Consider the following 16,551-nt stretch of genomic DNA (forward strand, 5'->3'; position numbering starts at 1 on the left):
GGGCCCAGTTCCACCACTGTTGACCAGAGACCTATGGGCCCAGTTCCACCACTGTTGACCAGAGACCTTTGGGCCCAGTTCCACCACTGTTGACCAGAGACCTTTGGGCCCAGTTCCACCACTGTTGACCAGAGACCTATGGGCCCAGTTCCACCACTTGACCAGAGACCTATGGGCCCAGTTCCACCACTTGACCAGAGACCTATGGGCCCAGTTCCACCACTGTTGACCAGAGACCTATGGGCCCAGTTCCACCACTGTTGACCAGAGACCTTTGGGCCCAGTTCCACCACTGTTGACCAGAGACCTTTGGGCCCAGTTCCACCACTGTTGACCAGAGACCTATGGGCCCAGTTCCACCACTTGACAAGAGACCTATGGGCCCAGTTCCACCACTTGACCAGAGACCTATGGGCCCAGTTCCACCACTGTTGACCAGAGACCTATGGGCCCAGTTCCACCACTGTTGACCAGAGACCTTTGGGCCCAGTTCCACCACTGTTGACCAGAGACCCATGGGCCCAGTTCCACCACTGTTGACCAGAGACCTTTGGGCCCAGTTCCACCACTGTTGACCAGAGACCTATGGGCCCAGTTCCACCACTGTTGACCAGAGACCTATGGGCCCAGTTCCACCACTGTTGACCAGAGACCTATGGGCCCAGTTCCACCACTGTTGACCAGAGACCTATGGGCCCAGTTCCACCACTGTTGACCAGAGACCTTTGGGCCCAGTTCCACCACTGTTGACCAGAGACCTTTGGGCCCAGTTCCACCACTGTTGACCAGAGACCTATGGGCCCAGTTCCACCACTTGACCAGAGACCTATGGGCCCAGTTCCACCACTTGACCAGAGACCTATGGGCCCAGTTCCACCACTGTTGACCAGAGACCTATGGGCCCAGTTCCACCACTGTTGACCAGAGACCTTTGGGCCCAGTTCCACCACTGTTGACCAGAGACCTTTGGGCCCAGTTCCACCACTGTTGACCAGAGACCTATGGGCCCAGTTCCACCACTTGACAAGAGACCTATGGGCCCAGTTCCACCACTTGACCAGAGACCTATGGGCCCAGTTCCACCACTGTTGACCAGAGACCTATGGGCCCAGTTCCACCACTGTTGACCAGAGACCTATGGGCCCAGTTCCACCACTGTTGACCAGAGACCCATGGGCCCAGTTCCACCACTGTTGACCAGAGACCTATGGGCCCAGTTCCACCACTGTTGACCAGAGACCTATGGGCCCAGTTCCACCACTGTTGACCAGAGACCCATGGGCCCAGTTCCACCACTGTTGACCAGAGACCCATGGGCCCAGTTCCACCACTGTTGACCAGAGACCTATGGGCCCAGTTCCACCACTGTTGACCAGAGACCTATGGGCCCAGTTCCACCACTGTTGACCAGAGACCTTTGGGCCCAGTTCCACCACTGTTGACCAGAGACCCATGGGCCCAGTTCCACCACTGTTGACCAGAGACCCATGGGCCCAGTTCCACCACTGTTGACCAGAGACCTTTGGGCCCAGTTCCACCACTGTTGACCAGAGACCTATGGGCCCAGTTCCACCACTGTTGACCAGAGACCTATGGGCCCAGTTCCACCACTGTTGACCAGAGACCTTTGGGCCCAGTTCCACCACTTGACCAGAGACCTTTGGGCCCAGTTCCACCACTGTTGACCAGAGACCTTTGGGCCCAGTTCCACCACTTGACCAGAGACCTTTGGGCCCAGTTCCACCACTGTTGACCAGAGACCCATGGGCCCAGTTCCACCACTGTTGACCAGAGACCTTTGGGCCCAGTTCCACCACTGTTGACCAGAGACCTTTGGGCCCAGTTCCACCACTGTTGACCAGAGACCCATGGGCCCAGTTCCACCACTGTTGACCAGAGACCTATGGGCCCAGTTCCACCACTGTTGACCAGAGACCTTTGGGCCCAGTTCCACCACTGTTGACCAGAGACCTATGGGCCCAGTTCCACCACTGTTGACCAGAGACCTTTGGGCCCAGTTCCACCACTGTTGACCAGAGACCCATGGGCCCAGTTCCACCACTGTTGACCAGAGACCCATGGGCCCAGTTCCACCACTGTTGACCAGAGACCTTTGGGCCCAGTTCCACCACTGTTGACCAGAGACCTATGGGCCCAGTTCCACCACTGTTGACCAGAGACCTATGGGCCCAGTTCCACCACTGTTGACCAGAGACCTTTGGGCCCAGTTCCACCACTTGACCAGAGACCTTTGGGCCCAGTTCCACCACTGTTGACCAGAGACCTTTGGGCCCAGTTCCACCACTTGACCAGAGACCTTTGGGCCCAGTTCCACCACTTGACCAGAGACCTTTGGGCCCAGTTCCACCACTGTTGACCAGAGACCTTTGGGCCCAGTTCCACCACTTGACCAGAGACCTTTGGGCCCAGTTCCACCACTGTTGACCAGAGACCCATGGGCCCAGTTCCACCACTGTTGACCAGAGACCTTTGGGCCCAGTTCCACCACTGTTGACCAGAGACCTATGGGCCCAGTTCCACCACTGTTGACCAGAGACCTTTGGGCCCAGTTCCACCACTGTTGACCAGAGACCTTTGGGCCCAGTTCCACCACTTGACCAGAGACCCATGGGCCCAGTTCCACCACTGTTGACCAGAGACCTTTGGGCCCAGTTCCACCACTGTTGACCAGAGACCTTTGGGCCCAGTTCCACCACTGTTGACCAGAGACCCATGGGCCCAGTTCCACCACTGTTGACCAGAGACCCATGGGCCCAGTTCCACCACTGTTGACCAGAGACCTTTGGGCCCAGTTCCACCACTGTTGACCAGAGACCCATGGGCCCAGTTCCACCACTGTTGACCAGAGACCCATGGGCCCAGTTCCACCACTGTTGACCAGAGACCCATGGGCCCAGTTCCACCACTGTTGACCAGAGACCCATGGGCCCAGTTCCACCACTGTTGACCAGAGACCTTTGGGCCCAGTTCCACCACTGTTGACCAGAGACCCATGGGCCCAGTTCCACCACTGTTGACCAGAGACCTTTGGGCCCAGTTCCACCACTGTTGACCAGAGACCTTTGGGCCCAGTTCCACCACTGTTGACCAGAGACCTTTGGGCCCAGTTCCACCACTGTTGACCAGAGACCTATGGGCCCAGTTCCACCACTGTTGACCAGAGACCTATGGGCCCAGTTCCACCACTGTTGACCAGAGACCTTTGGGCCCAGTTCCACCACTGTTGACCAGAGACCTATGGGCCCAGTTCCACCACTGTTGACCAGAGACCTATGGGCCCAGTTCCACCACTGTTGACCAGAGACCTATGGGCCCAGTTCCACCACTGTTGACCAGAGACCTTTGGGCCCAGTTCCACCACTGTTGACCAGAGACCTATGGGCCCAGTTCCACCACTGTTGACCAGAGACCCATGGGCCCAGTTCCACCACTGTTGACCAGAGACCTATGGGCCCAGTTCCACCACTGTTGACCAGAGACCTATGGGCCCAGTTCCACCACTGTTGACCAGAGACCCATGGGCCCAGTTCCACCACTGTTGACCAGAGACCTATGGGCCCAGTTCCACCACTGTTGACCAGAGACCTATGGGCCCAGTTCCACCACTGTTGACCAGAGACCCATGGGCCCAGTTCCACCACTGTTGACCAGAGACCTATGGGCCCAGTTCCACCACTGTTGACCAGAGACCCATGGGCCCAGTTCCACCACTGTTGACCAGAGACCCATGGGCCCAGTTCCACCACTGTTGACCAGAGACCCATGGGTCCAGTTCCACCACTGTTGACCAGAGACCCATGGGCCCAGTTCCACCACTGTTGACCAGAGACCTATGGGCCCAGTTCCACCACTGTTGACCAGAGACCTTTGGGCCCAGTTCCACAACAGTGCACTATAAAGGGAATAGAATCCCATGTAGGACCTTTCTGTACCGTTTGTATGCAGAGTGGTCGTTTTTGACGCTACACTTCATGTTCTTGAGTTCATCCAGCACAGCGAACATGTTGATGAACTTCCCCAAGGTCAGGAGGTAGGCCTCGGAGACAAAGTCCTTCCTCCTCTCAGCGTGGCAGAGACGACGCACCTCCCCACAGAACCGGTCTATAGCCAATCGCTGATGAGGAGAAAGAGGGGGGGGGGGGGGGTTCGACATGGATAGAAGGTTTAACAGTTACATTTCAAGAACACATCTTTATATTAATTTAATTTGAACAAATTATTTTAACTAAATGTGTATACAATATTTCACAGAACATATGAGAATATTATCTACAGAGAGAGGTGTGTGAGTGAGTGAGTGAGTGAGTGAGTGAGTGAGTGAGTGAGTGAGTGAGTGAGTGAGTGAGTGAGGGAGTGAGGGAGCCTCTGGTTGGTTGGTGTGACAGAGAGAGGTGAGGGGGTGTGTGTGCGAGAGAGGTGGGGGGGTGTGTGTGCGAGAGAGATGAGGGGGTGTGTGTGCGAGAGAGGTGAGGGGGTGTGTGTGCGAGAGAGGTGAGGGGGTGTGTGTGCGAGAGAGGTGAGGGGGTGTGTGTGCGAGAGAGGTGAGGGGGTGTGTGTGCGAGAGAGGTGAGGGGGTGTGTGTGCGAGAGAGGTGAGGGGGTGTGTGTGTGAGAGAGGTGAGGGGGTGTGTGTGTGAGAGAGGTGAGGGGGTGTGTGTTTGAGAGGCGAGGGGGTGTGTGTGTGTGAGAGAGGCGAGGGGGTGTGTGTGTGTGTGAGAGAGGCGAGGGGGTGTGTGTGTGTGTGAGAGAGGCGAGGGGGTGTGTGTGTGTGTGAGAGAGGCGAGGGGGTGTGTGTGTGTGTGAGAGAGGCGAGGGGGTGTGTGTGTGAGAGAGAGAGGCGAGGGTGTGTGAGCGAGAGAGGTGAGGGTGCCTCCGGCTGGTTGGTGTTACCTGGAAGTACATAAAGTTCATGAGCTTGGTGACCTCAGGCTCCAGCACCTCCACTGTCTTCTCATAGATCTCCACTCTGTTGGGCTGCTCATTACACTTCACCTGATGAAGGGGAGATGATCGGTAACATATTTACATAGAGGTCCAGTGCACAACAGGTTGCAACTAGAACCCCACAGTATAGACGGTTTGTCAGGTGAGTTATATGGAGGTTACCTGTGGGATAGCGCGAGAGCAGCTCCTCCACGTGTACAGCATCACAGCATACTCCTGGCCCTCCTCCAGCATCTCATTCTAAAAGGAAGACAGTTACAATGCTCTCAAACACAATACAGCTACTAGCCTCTCTCTTTGAGGTTGGTGAGGTACAATACAGCTACTAGCCTCACTCTCTGAGGTTCCTGAGGTACAATACAGCTACTAGCCTCTCTCTCTCTGAGGTTGGTGAGGTACAATACAGCTACTAGCCTCTCTCACGGAGGTTGGTGAGGTACAATACAGCTACTAGCCTCTCTCTCTCGCTGAGGTTCTGAGGTACAATACAGCTACTAGCCTCTCTCTCTGAGGTTGGTGAGGTACAATACAGCTACTAGCCTCTCTCTCTCTCTCTCTCTGAGGTTCCTGAGGTACAATACAGCTACTAGCCTCTCTCTCTCTCTCTCTGAGGTTTCTGAGGTATAATACAGCTACTAGCCTCTCTCTCTCTCTCTCTGAGGTTCCTGAGGTACAATACAGCTACTAGCCTCTGAGGTTGTGCATCAGTGCATTCAGAGCAGGCTTGGTCTCGGTGGTTGGTTGGCTGACTGGCTGGCTGGCTGGCTGGCTGACTGGCTGGCTGGCTGGTTGGCTAACAGTGCTGTTTCATGGTGACCTGGCGGTCGCTCTAAAACACCAATTACCACACTTATTAACATTAATCATTTTGAATTTGTAAAGTGAGTGTGGAAGAAGTGACATTTTTTGTTGTCGTCTATCTACAATGACAAGCCACTGGGGTCTGACATCTTGGATGGAAAATTACTGAGGATAATAATGGACGATATTGCCACATCTTCAATCTAAACCTACTATAAAGGGCGTGTCCTCGGGCCTGAAGGGAGCAAAAGTAATTCCACCACCTAAGAATAGTAGAGCACCCTTTACTGGCTCAAATAGACGACCAATCAGTCTGTTACCAACCCGTAGTATATTTTTACGAAAAATTGTGTTTCACCAGATACAATGCTATTTTATGGTAAACAAATTGACAACAGACTTTCAGCATGCTTATAAGGAAGGACATTCAACAAGCACAGCACTTACACAAATGAATGATGATTTGCTGACAGAAATTGTTGACAAAAAGATTGTGGGGCTGTTTTGTTAAGACTTCAACGCAGCTTTTGACATTATCGGTCATAGTCTGCTGCTGGAAAAACTTGTGTTATGGCTTTACACCCCCCCCCCCCCCCCTGCTATAATGTGGATAAAGAGTTAATTGATGTTCCCCTCAGAATCATTATCCAGGTAAAATCAGGAATTCCCCAGGGCAGCTGTCTAGGCCCCTTACTTTTTCAATCTTTACTAATGACATGCCACTGCAACACTTAAAGAGCTGCAGTTAGTTTCAGAATGGGTGGCCAGAAATAAATTAGTCCCACATATTTAAACTAAGAGCACTGCATTTGGGACAAATCATTCACTAAAACTGTAAACCTCAACGGAATCTTATAATGTGGAAAAACCCCACCACCCCTCTCCCAGTTTATACATACTATACACATTTTATGGATACAGTCTATCTACAATAGTTATATTTGGTTTGTTTTTAGTACTGTCCTTCCTCTACCCTCAACCCTTCCCATCTATTACTGATGTCCATCCAGTTTGATTTCTATTTGCCTTGTATTTTTAACTGTGCTGTTTCCCAAACGTTCTGAACCTTTGTTGTACGTCACAGTATGTTTAACATTAGTTATCTTGTTATTATTCCCAACCTTCAGCTCCATTCAACCCCTCCCATCTATCTCTTTACACCATCCATATTGGATTCTATTACTACATGGAACTCTATTCCACAGTACTACATAGAGCCATGACTACATGGAACTCTATTCCACAGTACTACATAGAGCCATGACTACATGGAACTCTATTCCACAGTACTACACAGAGCCATGACTACATGGAACTCTATTCCACAGTACTACATAGAGCCATGACTACATGGAACTCTATTCCACAGTACTACACAGAGCCATGACTACATGGAACTCTATTCCACAGTACTACACAGAGCCATGACTACATGGAACTCTATTCCACAGTACTACACAGAGCCGTGACTACATGGAACTCTATTCCACAGTACTACATAGAACCATGACTACATGGAACTCTATTCCACAGTACTACATAGAACCATGACTACATGGAACTCTATTCCACAGTACTACACAGAGCCATGACTACATGGAACTCTATTCCACAGTACTACACAGAGCCGTGACTACATGGAACTCTATTCCACAGTACTACATAGAACCATGACTACATGGAACTCTATTCCACAGTACTACATAGAGCCATGACTACATGGAACTCTATTCCACAGTACTACACAGAGCCATGACTACATGGAACTCTATTCCACAGTACTACATAGAGCCATGACTACATGGAACTCTATTCCACAGTACTACATAGAGCCATGACTACATGGAACTCTATTCCACAGTACTACACAGAGCCATGACTACATGGAACTCTATTCCACAGTACTACATAGAGCCATGACTACATGGAACTCTATTCCACAGTACTACATAGAGCCATGACTACATGGAACTCTATTCCACTGTACTACATAGAGCCATGACTACATGGAACTCTATTCCACAGTACTACATAGAGCCATGACTACATGGAACTCTATTCCACAGTACTACATAGAGCCATGACTACATGGAACTCTATTCCACAGTACTACATAGAGCCATGACTACATGGAACTCTATTCCACATCAGGTAACTGATGCAGCAGTAGAATCAGATTAAAACACCTTATGGAATGGAGGGGACGGTGAAGAGACACACAGGCACGGACACACATGATAAGACACACGTGAACATGGATGTTATATTGTAAATATGTGATAGTGGAGAAGTGGTCAGAGGGAACACACTAAATGTGTTGTGAAAAGGGTTATGAAATGTAATGTCATGTCATATTTTAAACTGTATATAACTGCCTTAATGTTGCTGGACCCCAGGAAGAGTAGCTGCTGCCTTGACAGGAACTAATGGGGATCCATAATAAACCCCAGGAAGAGTAGCTGCTGCCTTGACAGGAACTAATGGGGATCCATAATAAACCCCAGGAAGAGTAGCTGCTGCCTTGGCAGGAACTAATGGGGATCCATAATAAACCCCAGGAAGAGTAGCTGCTTCCTTGGCAGGAACTAATGGGGATCCATAATAAACCCCAGGAAGAGTAGCTGCTGCCTTGGCAGGAACTAATGGGGATCCATAATAAACCCCAGGAAGAGTAGCTGCTTCCTTGGCAGGAACTAATGGGGATCCATAATAAACCCCAGGAAAAGTAGCTGCTGCCTTGGCAGGAACTAATGGGGATCCATAATAAACCCCAGGAAGAGTAGCTGCTGCCTTGGCAGGAACTAATGGGGATCCATAATAAACCCCAGGAAGAGTATCTGCTGCCTTGGCAGGAACTAATGGGGATCCTGGTTGATGTGGTTGTTACTGACAAGCAGCACATGGCTGAGCTCTTTAATCACCACTTCATTAAGTCAGGATTCCTATTTGACTAAGCCACGCCTCCTTGCCCGTCCAACATTTCCTCATCTCCCACGCCTTCTAATGCGTCTAGCCCCGATGCTCCTCCCTAGCCCTGCTACAAAGTTTCTCCCTGCAGGGCGTCCCTTACTCCAAGGTGCTAAAGGGGCTCCTTAAACTTGACCCAAAAAACATCTGGGTCAGATGGTTTAGACCCTTTCTTCTTTAAGGTTGCTGCCCCTATCATCGCCAAGCCTTTCTAACCTCTCTCTCCTTTCTGGGGAGGTTCCCATTGCTTGGAAGGCAGCCACGGTGCATCCTTTATTTAAAGGGGGAGATCAAGCTGATCATAACTGTTATAGGCCTATTTCTATTTAGCCCTGTTTATCAAAAGTGTTGTCAATAATCAACTGACTGGTTTTCTTAATGTCTATAGTTATATCTGGTATGCAATCTGGTTTCCACTCAGGTTATGGATGTGTCACTGCAACCTTAAAGGTCCTCAATGACATCACCATCGCCCTTGATTCAGGAATTGTGAAAAACTGAGTTGAAATGTATTTGGCTAAGGTGTACTGTATGTAAACTCTGACTGCAACTGTATATGGCTCCCCCTCTTGGCCATTCATTGTACTGTGGCAAGTGTGGAAGTAGAAGGATAAAGACAGGAAGTCGGGCCTTCGGTGGGGGAAGTGCTTGGTCTGTTGACCATACACAGAGGAGATCAGATGATGTATTTTCCTGTCTTGTTGTCTATGCTTTAAGTTGATAGGATTTGTTCGATTAAAAGGAATATAAATTATTTTTTGCTGCACTTTGGCAAGTGTGCAGGTAAATGGAGGAAGTTGGGCCTTCTGTGGGAGGAGTCCTAGCTAGACGCAGGAGCTGTAAAGTCTTGACCATATCATGCCTTTTCATTTCAAATAGTCTGGGCTTTTAGTTGATCGGAGAATACTTTTTTAGATTTAAAGGAAAATAAATCATATTTTTGCTGCGCCATATCCCTGGCTCTCTGTGAATGCTGCGCCATATCCCTGGCTCTCTGTGAATGCTGCGCCATATCCCTGGCTCTCTGTGAATGCTGCACCATATCCCTGGCTATGTTCACATGGTAGGGAACAACCCTGACACAGGCTGGGGTAGTGGCTATGTTCACATGGTAGGGAACAACCCTGACACAGGCTGGGGTAGTGGCTATGTTCACATGGTAAGGAACAACCCTGACACAGGCTGGGGTAGTGGCTATGTTCACATGGTAGGGAACAACCCTGACACAGGCTGGGGTAGTGGCTATGTTCACATGGTAAGGAACAACCCTGACACAGGCTGGGGTAGTGGCTATGTTCACATGGTAGGGAACAACCCTGACACAGGCTGGGGTAGTGGCTATGTTCACATGGTAAGGAAGTCTGGAACCTGGTACTTACCATGCTAGAGTGGACGGTGGCCTGCTCGATGTGTCTGGAACCTGGTACTTACCATGCTAGAGTGGACGGTGGCCTGCTCGATGTGTCTGGAACCTGGTACTTACCATGCTAGAGTGGACGGTGGCCTGCTCGATGTGTCTGGAACCTGGTACTTACCATGCTAGAGTGGACGGTGGCCTGCTCGATGTGTCTGGAACCTGGTACTTACCATGCTAGAGTGGACGGTGGCCTGCTCGATGTGTCTGGAACCTGGTACTTACCATGCTAGAGTGGACGGTGGCCTGCTCGATGTGTCTGGAACCTGGTACTTACCATGCTAGAGTGGACGGTGGCCTGCTCGATATATCTGGCGATCCCCGTCACAAAGGCATTACGGTCCTCAAAGTTGGTGTTGAAGTTGGGCTTTGGAGAGAGAGAGGATGTTTTAATCAAATTAAATCTACATTCAGGTGTTTACCTGCTGAGCTTGACAGGAGATCTGAGAACACTTCTTACCTGGTACATGAGGGAGCAGGGCAGGGGCTCGATGCAGGGCTGCTGGTCTGGGAGAGGCAGCTCCTCCAGAAGGTCCACATTGGACAGAGCATCCTCCAGGGTCACCGTGGACGCCATGCTGCTGCAACAACACAGATATAGGAGTTAGAGACATGATGCTGCTGGAACACACAGATATAGGAGTTAGAGACATGATGCTGCAACAACAACACAGATATAGGAGTTAGAGACATGATGCTGCAACAACAACACAGATATGAGTTAGAGATATGATGCTGCAACAACACACAGATATGAGTTAGAGATATGATGCTGCAACAACACACAGATATAAGAGTTAGAGATATGATGCTGCTGGAACACACAGATATAGGAGTTAGAGATATGATGCTGCAACAACAACACAGATATGAGTTAGAGATATGATGCTGCTGGAACACACAGATATAGGAGTTAGAGATATGATGCTGCAACAACAACACAGATATGAGTTAGAGATATGATGCTGCAACAACACACAGATATAAGAGTTAGAGATATGATGCTGCTGGAACACACAGATATAGGAGTTAGAGATATGATGCTGCAACAACAACACAGATATGAGTTAGAGATATGATGCTGCAACAACACACAGATATGAGTTAGAGATATGATGCTGCTGGAACACACAGATATAGGAGTTAGAGATATGATGCTGCAACAACAACACAGATATGAGTTAGAGATATGATGCTGCAACAACACACAGATATAAGAGTTAGAGATATGATGCTGCAACAACACACAGATATAGGTCAGGACTCCTATTTGACTCAGCCATGCCTCCTTGTCCATCCAACATCAGATTTGCCACCAATGCTCCTTACAGGACACATCACTGCACTCTATACTCCTCTGTAAACTGGTCATCTCTGTATACCCGTCGCAAGACCCACTAGTTATATGCTTATTTATAAAACCGTCTTAGGCCTCACTCCCCCTTATCTGAGATATCTACTGCAGCCCTCATCCTGGTAAATATATCCAATGCAAAAAGACATCTACATATAAACAGTATCAATATGAATTCCCATATATTCCTGTTAATTCCCATAGAAAGTTTCCACGTCTGAATATTCCCCAAAATGTGCATCCCTAGTCTAGAATGTAATTTTAAGACTTCCCTTCACTGGAACTAAGAGGCCTAGTCTGAACCATGAAAAACAGCCCCAGACCATTATTCCTCCTTCACCAAACGTTTCAGTTGGCACTATGCATTGGGGCCAGGTAGCGTTGTCCTAGCATCCACCAAACCCAGATAGTGTAGCTCGATTCATCCCTCCAGAGAACGTGTTTCCACTGCTCCAGAGTCCAGAGTCTTGTGTGCGGCTGCTCGGCCAGTTTGTTTATGGAGATTGCATAGCTGTGTGCTCGATGTTACACACCGGTCAGCAATGGGTTGCGCTGAAATAGCTGAATTTGAAGGCGTGTCCACATACTTTTATATAGACAGTGTAAAGTACAGGACAGGTCCAGGTATAACATAATAGCCTAGTATAAATGATTAAAACACCTCCGGCTGTAGGTTAAATACGCCTCCGGCTGTAGGTTAAATAATGATTAAAGGCCTCCGGCTGTAGGTTAAATAATGATTAAATACCTCCGGCTGTAGGTTAAATAATGATTAAACACCTCCGGCTGTAGGTTAAATAATGATTAAACACCTCCGGCTGTAGGTTAAATAATGATTAAACACCTCCGGCTGTAGGTTAAATAATGATTAAATACATCCGGCTGTAGGTTAAATAATGATTAAACACCTCCGGCTGTAGGTTAAATAATGATTAAACACCTCCGGCTGTAGGTTAAATAATGATTAAACACCTCCGGCTGTAGGTTAAATAATGATTAAACGCCTCCGGCTGTAGGTTAAATAATGATTAAACACCTCCGGCTGTAGGTTAAATCATGATTAAAGGCCTCCGGCTGTAGGTTAAATAATGATTAAACACCTCCGGCTGTAGGTTAAATAATGATTAAACACCTCCGGCTGTAGGTTAAATAATGATTAAAGGCCTCCGGCTGTAGGTTAAATAATGATTAAATACATCCGGCTGTAGGTTAAATAATGATTAAACGCCTCCGGCTGTAGGTTAAATAATGATTAAACACCTCCGGCTGTAGGTTAAATCATGATTAAAGGCCTCCGGCTATAGGTTAAATAATGATTAAATGCCTCCGGCTGTAGGTTAAATAATGATTAAATACCTCCGGCTGTAGGTTAAATCATGATTAAAGGCCTCCGGCTGTAGGTTAAATAATGATTAAACACCTCCGGCTGTAGGTTAAATAATGATTAAATACCTCCGGCTGTAGGTTAAATAATGATTAAACACCTCCGGCTGTAGGTTAAATAATGATTAAACGCCTCCGGCTGTAGGTTAAATAATGATTAAATACCTCCGGCTGTAGGTTAAATCATGATTAAAGGCCTCCGGCTGTAGGTTAAATAATGACTAAAGGCCTCCGGCTGTAGGTTAAATAATGACTAAAGGCCTCCGGCTGTAGGTTAAATAATGATTAAATACCTCCGGCTGTAGGTTAAATCATGATTAAAGGCCTCCGGCTGTAGGTTAAATAATGACTAAAGGCCTCCGGCTGTAGGTTAAATCATGATTAAAGGCCTCCAGCTGTAGGTTAAACACATTCTAATTAGCTTCGTTGCAGTCTTGATAATACAGTCACATGCTTCTCTTCTCTTTATCTCAACTGCTGATGGAGATTTATTGCCATGGAACAATAAAGACTCACTGCAATCAAAACAGACCGTCAGATCGGTATTACAAAGGACTGTGGGGACACACAATCACCCATGGACAGGGTGTGAGAGGGATACCGGCCAGACAGGCGGCAGACCGGTTCAGGGGACGCTCCACTAACAGACACTAGTGCTGAGAAATGAACTGAAATGTTGGCTATTTTTCGATTTTAAACAACTAATTGACCGACATCGGTTCAATAATATGAATTCCATTTCCTTCTGGGTTTTTTTCTGAGAGCTTAATGCACACATTTCCTAGTTTTCCTTGAGCAGCGGTGCATCATCCTGGTCCTGGGGACCCACAGGGCGCACATTGTAGTTGTTGCATTCGCACTACACACCTGATTGAAATCATCAAAGATGATGAGTTGATCATTTGAATCAGCTGTGTAGTGCTAGGGAAAAAACTACAATGTGCACCCTGTGGGTCCCCAGCACCGGGATGAACCACTGCTCTAGAGATACAGTAAATCAGACCAGCTGAACTGTGCGATGGGAGTTGTAGTTTCCAACAGGACAAAACTCTACATATTTTAGCTCAGAAACCGTGGTAATTAACTACAATGACCATATCATCCATTGCTCGCAGGTGTGTTTCTTTTACGACGGCTACGTTAGGTTAGTAGTGTTGGGCAGACACGGACAGTAGTGAGAAGAATGTCTCGTGGGGTATCTCTACATGATCTCAGATCTCCAGGTTTATAAATCTGTTGCATCTCGAGGTATCTCTACCTGAAAATACATGATCTCAGATCTCCAGGTTTATAAATCTGTTGCATCTCGAGGTATCTCTACCTGAAAATACATGATCTCAGATCTCCAGGTTTATAAATCTGTTGCATCGCGAGGTATCTCTACCTGAAAATACATGATCTCAGATCTCCAGGTTTATAAATCTGTTGCATCGCGAGGTATCTCTACCTGAAAATACATGATCTCAGATCTCCAGGTTTATAAATCTGTTGCATCTCGAGGTATCTCTACCTGAAAATACATGATCTCAGATCTCCAGGTTTATAAATCTGTTGCATCGCGAGGTATCTCTACCTGAAAATACATGATCTCAGATCTCCAGGTTTATAAATCTGTTGCATCGCGAGGTATCTCTACCTGAAAATACATGATCTCAGATCTCCAGGTTTATAAATCTGTTGCATCTCGAGGTATCTCTACCTGAAAATACATGATCTCAGATCTCCAGGTTTATAAATCTGTTGCATCGCAAGGTATCTCTACCTGAAAATACATGATCTCAGATCTCCAGGTTTATAAATCTGTTGCATCTCGAGGTATCTCTACCTGAAAATACATGATCTCAGATGTCCAGGTATTTAAATTTGTTGCATCTCGAGGTATCGCTACCTGAAAATACATGCACTAAGTCGGGGGTTCCCAAACTCGGTCCTGGTGCCCCACTTGGGTGCAAGTTTCGTTTTTTGCCCTAGCACGACACAGCTGATTCAAATAATCAAAGATTGATGATGAGTTCGTTATTTGAATCAGCTGTGTAGTACTCGGGCAAAAAAAAACAAAAAAAATGCACTCAGGGGGGCCCCAGGACCGAGTTTGGGAAACACTGATTGATAGTTGGTATTCAGCAGTCATGAAAGTATGCCTTATTTTACTTTGAAGAACTACAAAATAGTGATTTTGTAAGACAGCCCAAGGTATTCGTTCCATTTTCCCTGACAACCCAAAGTATTCGTTCCATTTTCCCTGACAACCCAAAGTATTCGTTCCATTTTCCCTGACAACCCAAAGTATTCGTTCCATTTTCCCTGACAACCCAAAGTATTCGTTCCATTTTCCCTGACAACCCAAAGTATTCGTTCCATTTTCCCTGACAACCCAAAGTATTCGTTCCATTTTCCCTGACAACCCAAAGTATTCGTTCCATTTTCCCTGACAACCCAAAGTATTCGTTCCATTTTCCCTGACAACCCAAAGTATTCGTTCCATTTTCCCTGACAACCCAAAGTATTCGTTCCATTTTCCCTGACAACCCAAAGTATTCGTTCCATTTTCCCTGACAACCCAAAGTATTCGTTCCATTTTCCCTGACAACCCAAAGTATTCGTTCCATTTTCCCTGACAACCCAAAGTATTCGTTCCATTTTGAATGCTTAGCAGGACAGAACATTTTTTGAAATTGACGCACCAGAGAACACGTGGTCATCCCTACTGCCTTTGGTCTGGAGGACTCGATAAACACAAACGCATCTTTAGTAAATAAATGGCCATGTCTGGTTTGCTTAATATAAGGAATTTGAAATTATTTATACTTTTACTTCTACTTTTGATAATTAAGTATACTTTAGCAATTACATTTACTTTTGATACTTACATATATTTAAAATCAAATAGTTTTAGACTTTTACTCAAGTACTATTTTACTGGCTGACTTTTACTTGAGTAACTTTATCAAAGAATCTATATTTTTACTCAACTTTGACAATTGGGTACTTTTTCCCACCACTGCAATACCAGAACCCAAACACCAGAACCCAAACACCAGAACCCAAACACCAGAACCCAAAATACCGGCACCCAAAATACCGGCACCCAAAATAACGGCACCCAAAATAACGGCACCCAAAATAACGGCACCCAAAATAACGGCACCCACAGCTGTATGGCTTAAGTCCAGACCCATAGAGCAGCTGCATTGTCTATGCTCATTCCATTTGTGGTACAAAACATCTTAATGTTGCGACTCCAACTGCATGTAGAGCAGAAAGAGAGCGGGGTTAGGGTAAGTGCACCTATCAAAGGAAAAGAGGGCGGGGTTAGGGTAAGTGCACCTATCAAAGGAAAAGAGGGCGGGGTAAGTGCACCAGGCTATCAATGTGTATACTATCTAACAGGCTGGAGGCTATCAATGTGTATACTATCTAACAGGCTGGAGGCTATCAATGTGTATACTATCTAACAGGCTGGAGGCTATCAATGTGTATACTATCTAACAGGCTGGAGGCTATCAATGTGTATACTATCTAACAGGCTGGAGGCTATCAATGTGTATACTATCTAACAGGCTGGAGGCTATCAATGTGTATACTATCTAACAGGCTGGAGGCTATCAATGTGTATACTATCTAACAGGCTGGAGGCTATCAATGTGTATACTATCTAACAGGCTGGA

The 16,551-nt window shown here is 47.3% G+C and overlaps 1 protein-coding gene across 3 annotated transcripts in view; it reads right to left on the reverse strand.

Annotated features, from left to right (window-relative positions):
* Nucleotides 1-16,551, reverse strand: part of LOC139409594 (cytoplasmic FMR1-interacting protein 1 homolog) — a 78,775-nt gene that overhangs the window by 47,407 nt on the left and 14,817 nt on the right. The window contains exons 2-6 of one of the 3 annotated variants that reach the window (XM_071154992.1): nucleotides 10,607-10,727; nucleotides 10,424-10,513; nucleotides 5,127-5,204; nucleotides 4,911-5,012; nucleotides 3,954-4,135 (exon numbers count right to left, since the gene is read on the reverse strand). In XM_071154992.1, coding sequence (XP_071011093.1) covers nucleotides 3,954-4,135; nucleotides 4,911-5,012; nucleotides 5,127-5,204; nucleotides 10,424-10,513; nucleotides 10,607-10,723 — 569 coding nt within the window. In that variant the 5' untranslated portion in view covers nucleotides 10,724-10,727. Of the gene's footprint in view, nucleotides 1-3,953; nucleotides 4,136-4,910; nucleotides 5,013-5,126; nucleotides 5,205-10,111; nucleotides 10,136-10,423; nucleotides 10,514-10,606; nucleotides 10,728-16,551 lie in introns of those variants that run through there. The other 2 variants (XM_071154993.1, XM_071154994.1) reach the window with 2 other exon arrangements.

Source organism: Oncorhynchus clarkii, chromosome 5 (genome assembly GCF_045791955.1).
Source record: "Oncorhynchus clarkii lewisi isolate Uvic-CL-2024 chromosome 5, UVic_Ocla_1.0, whole genome shotgun sequence".
In the NCBI taxonomy this organism is placed as follows: Eukaryota; Metazoa; Chordata; class Actinopteri; order Salmoniformes; family Salmonidae; genus Oncorhynchus; species Oncorhynchus clarkii.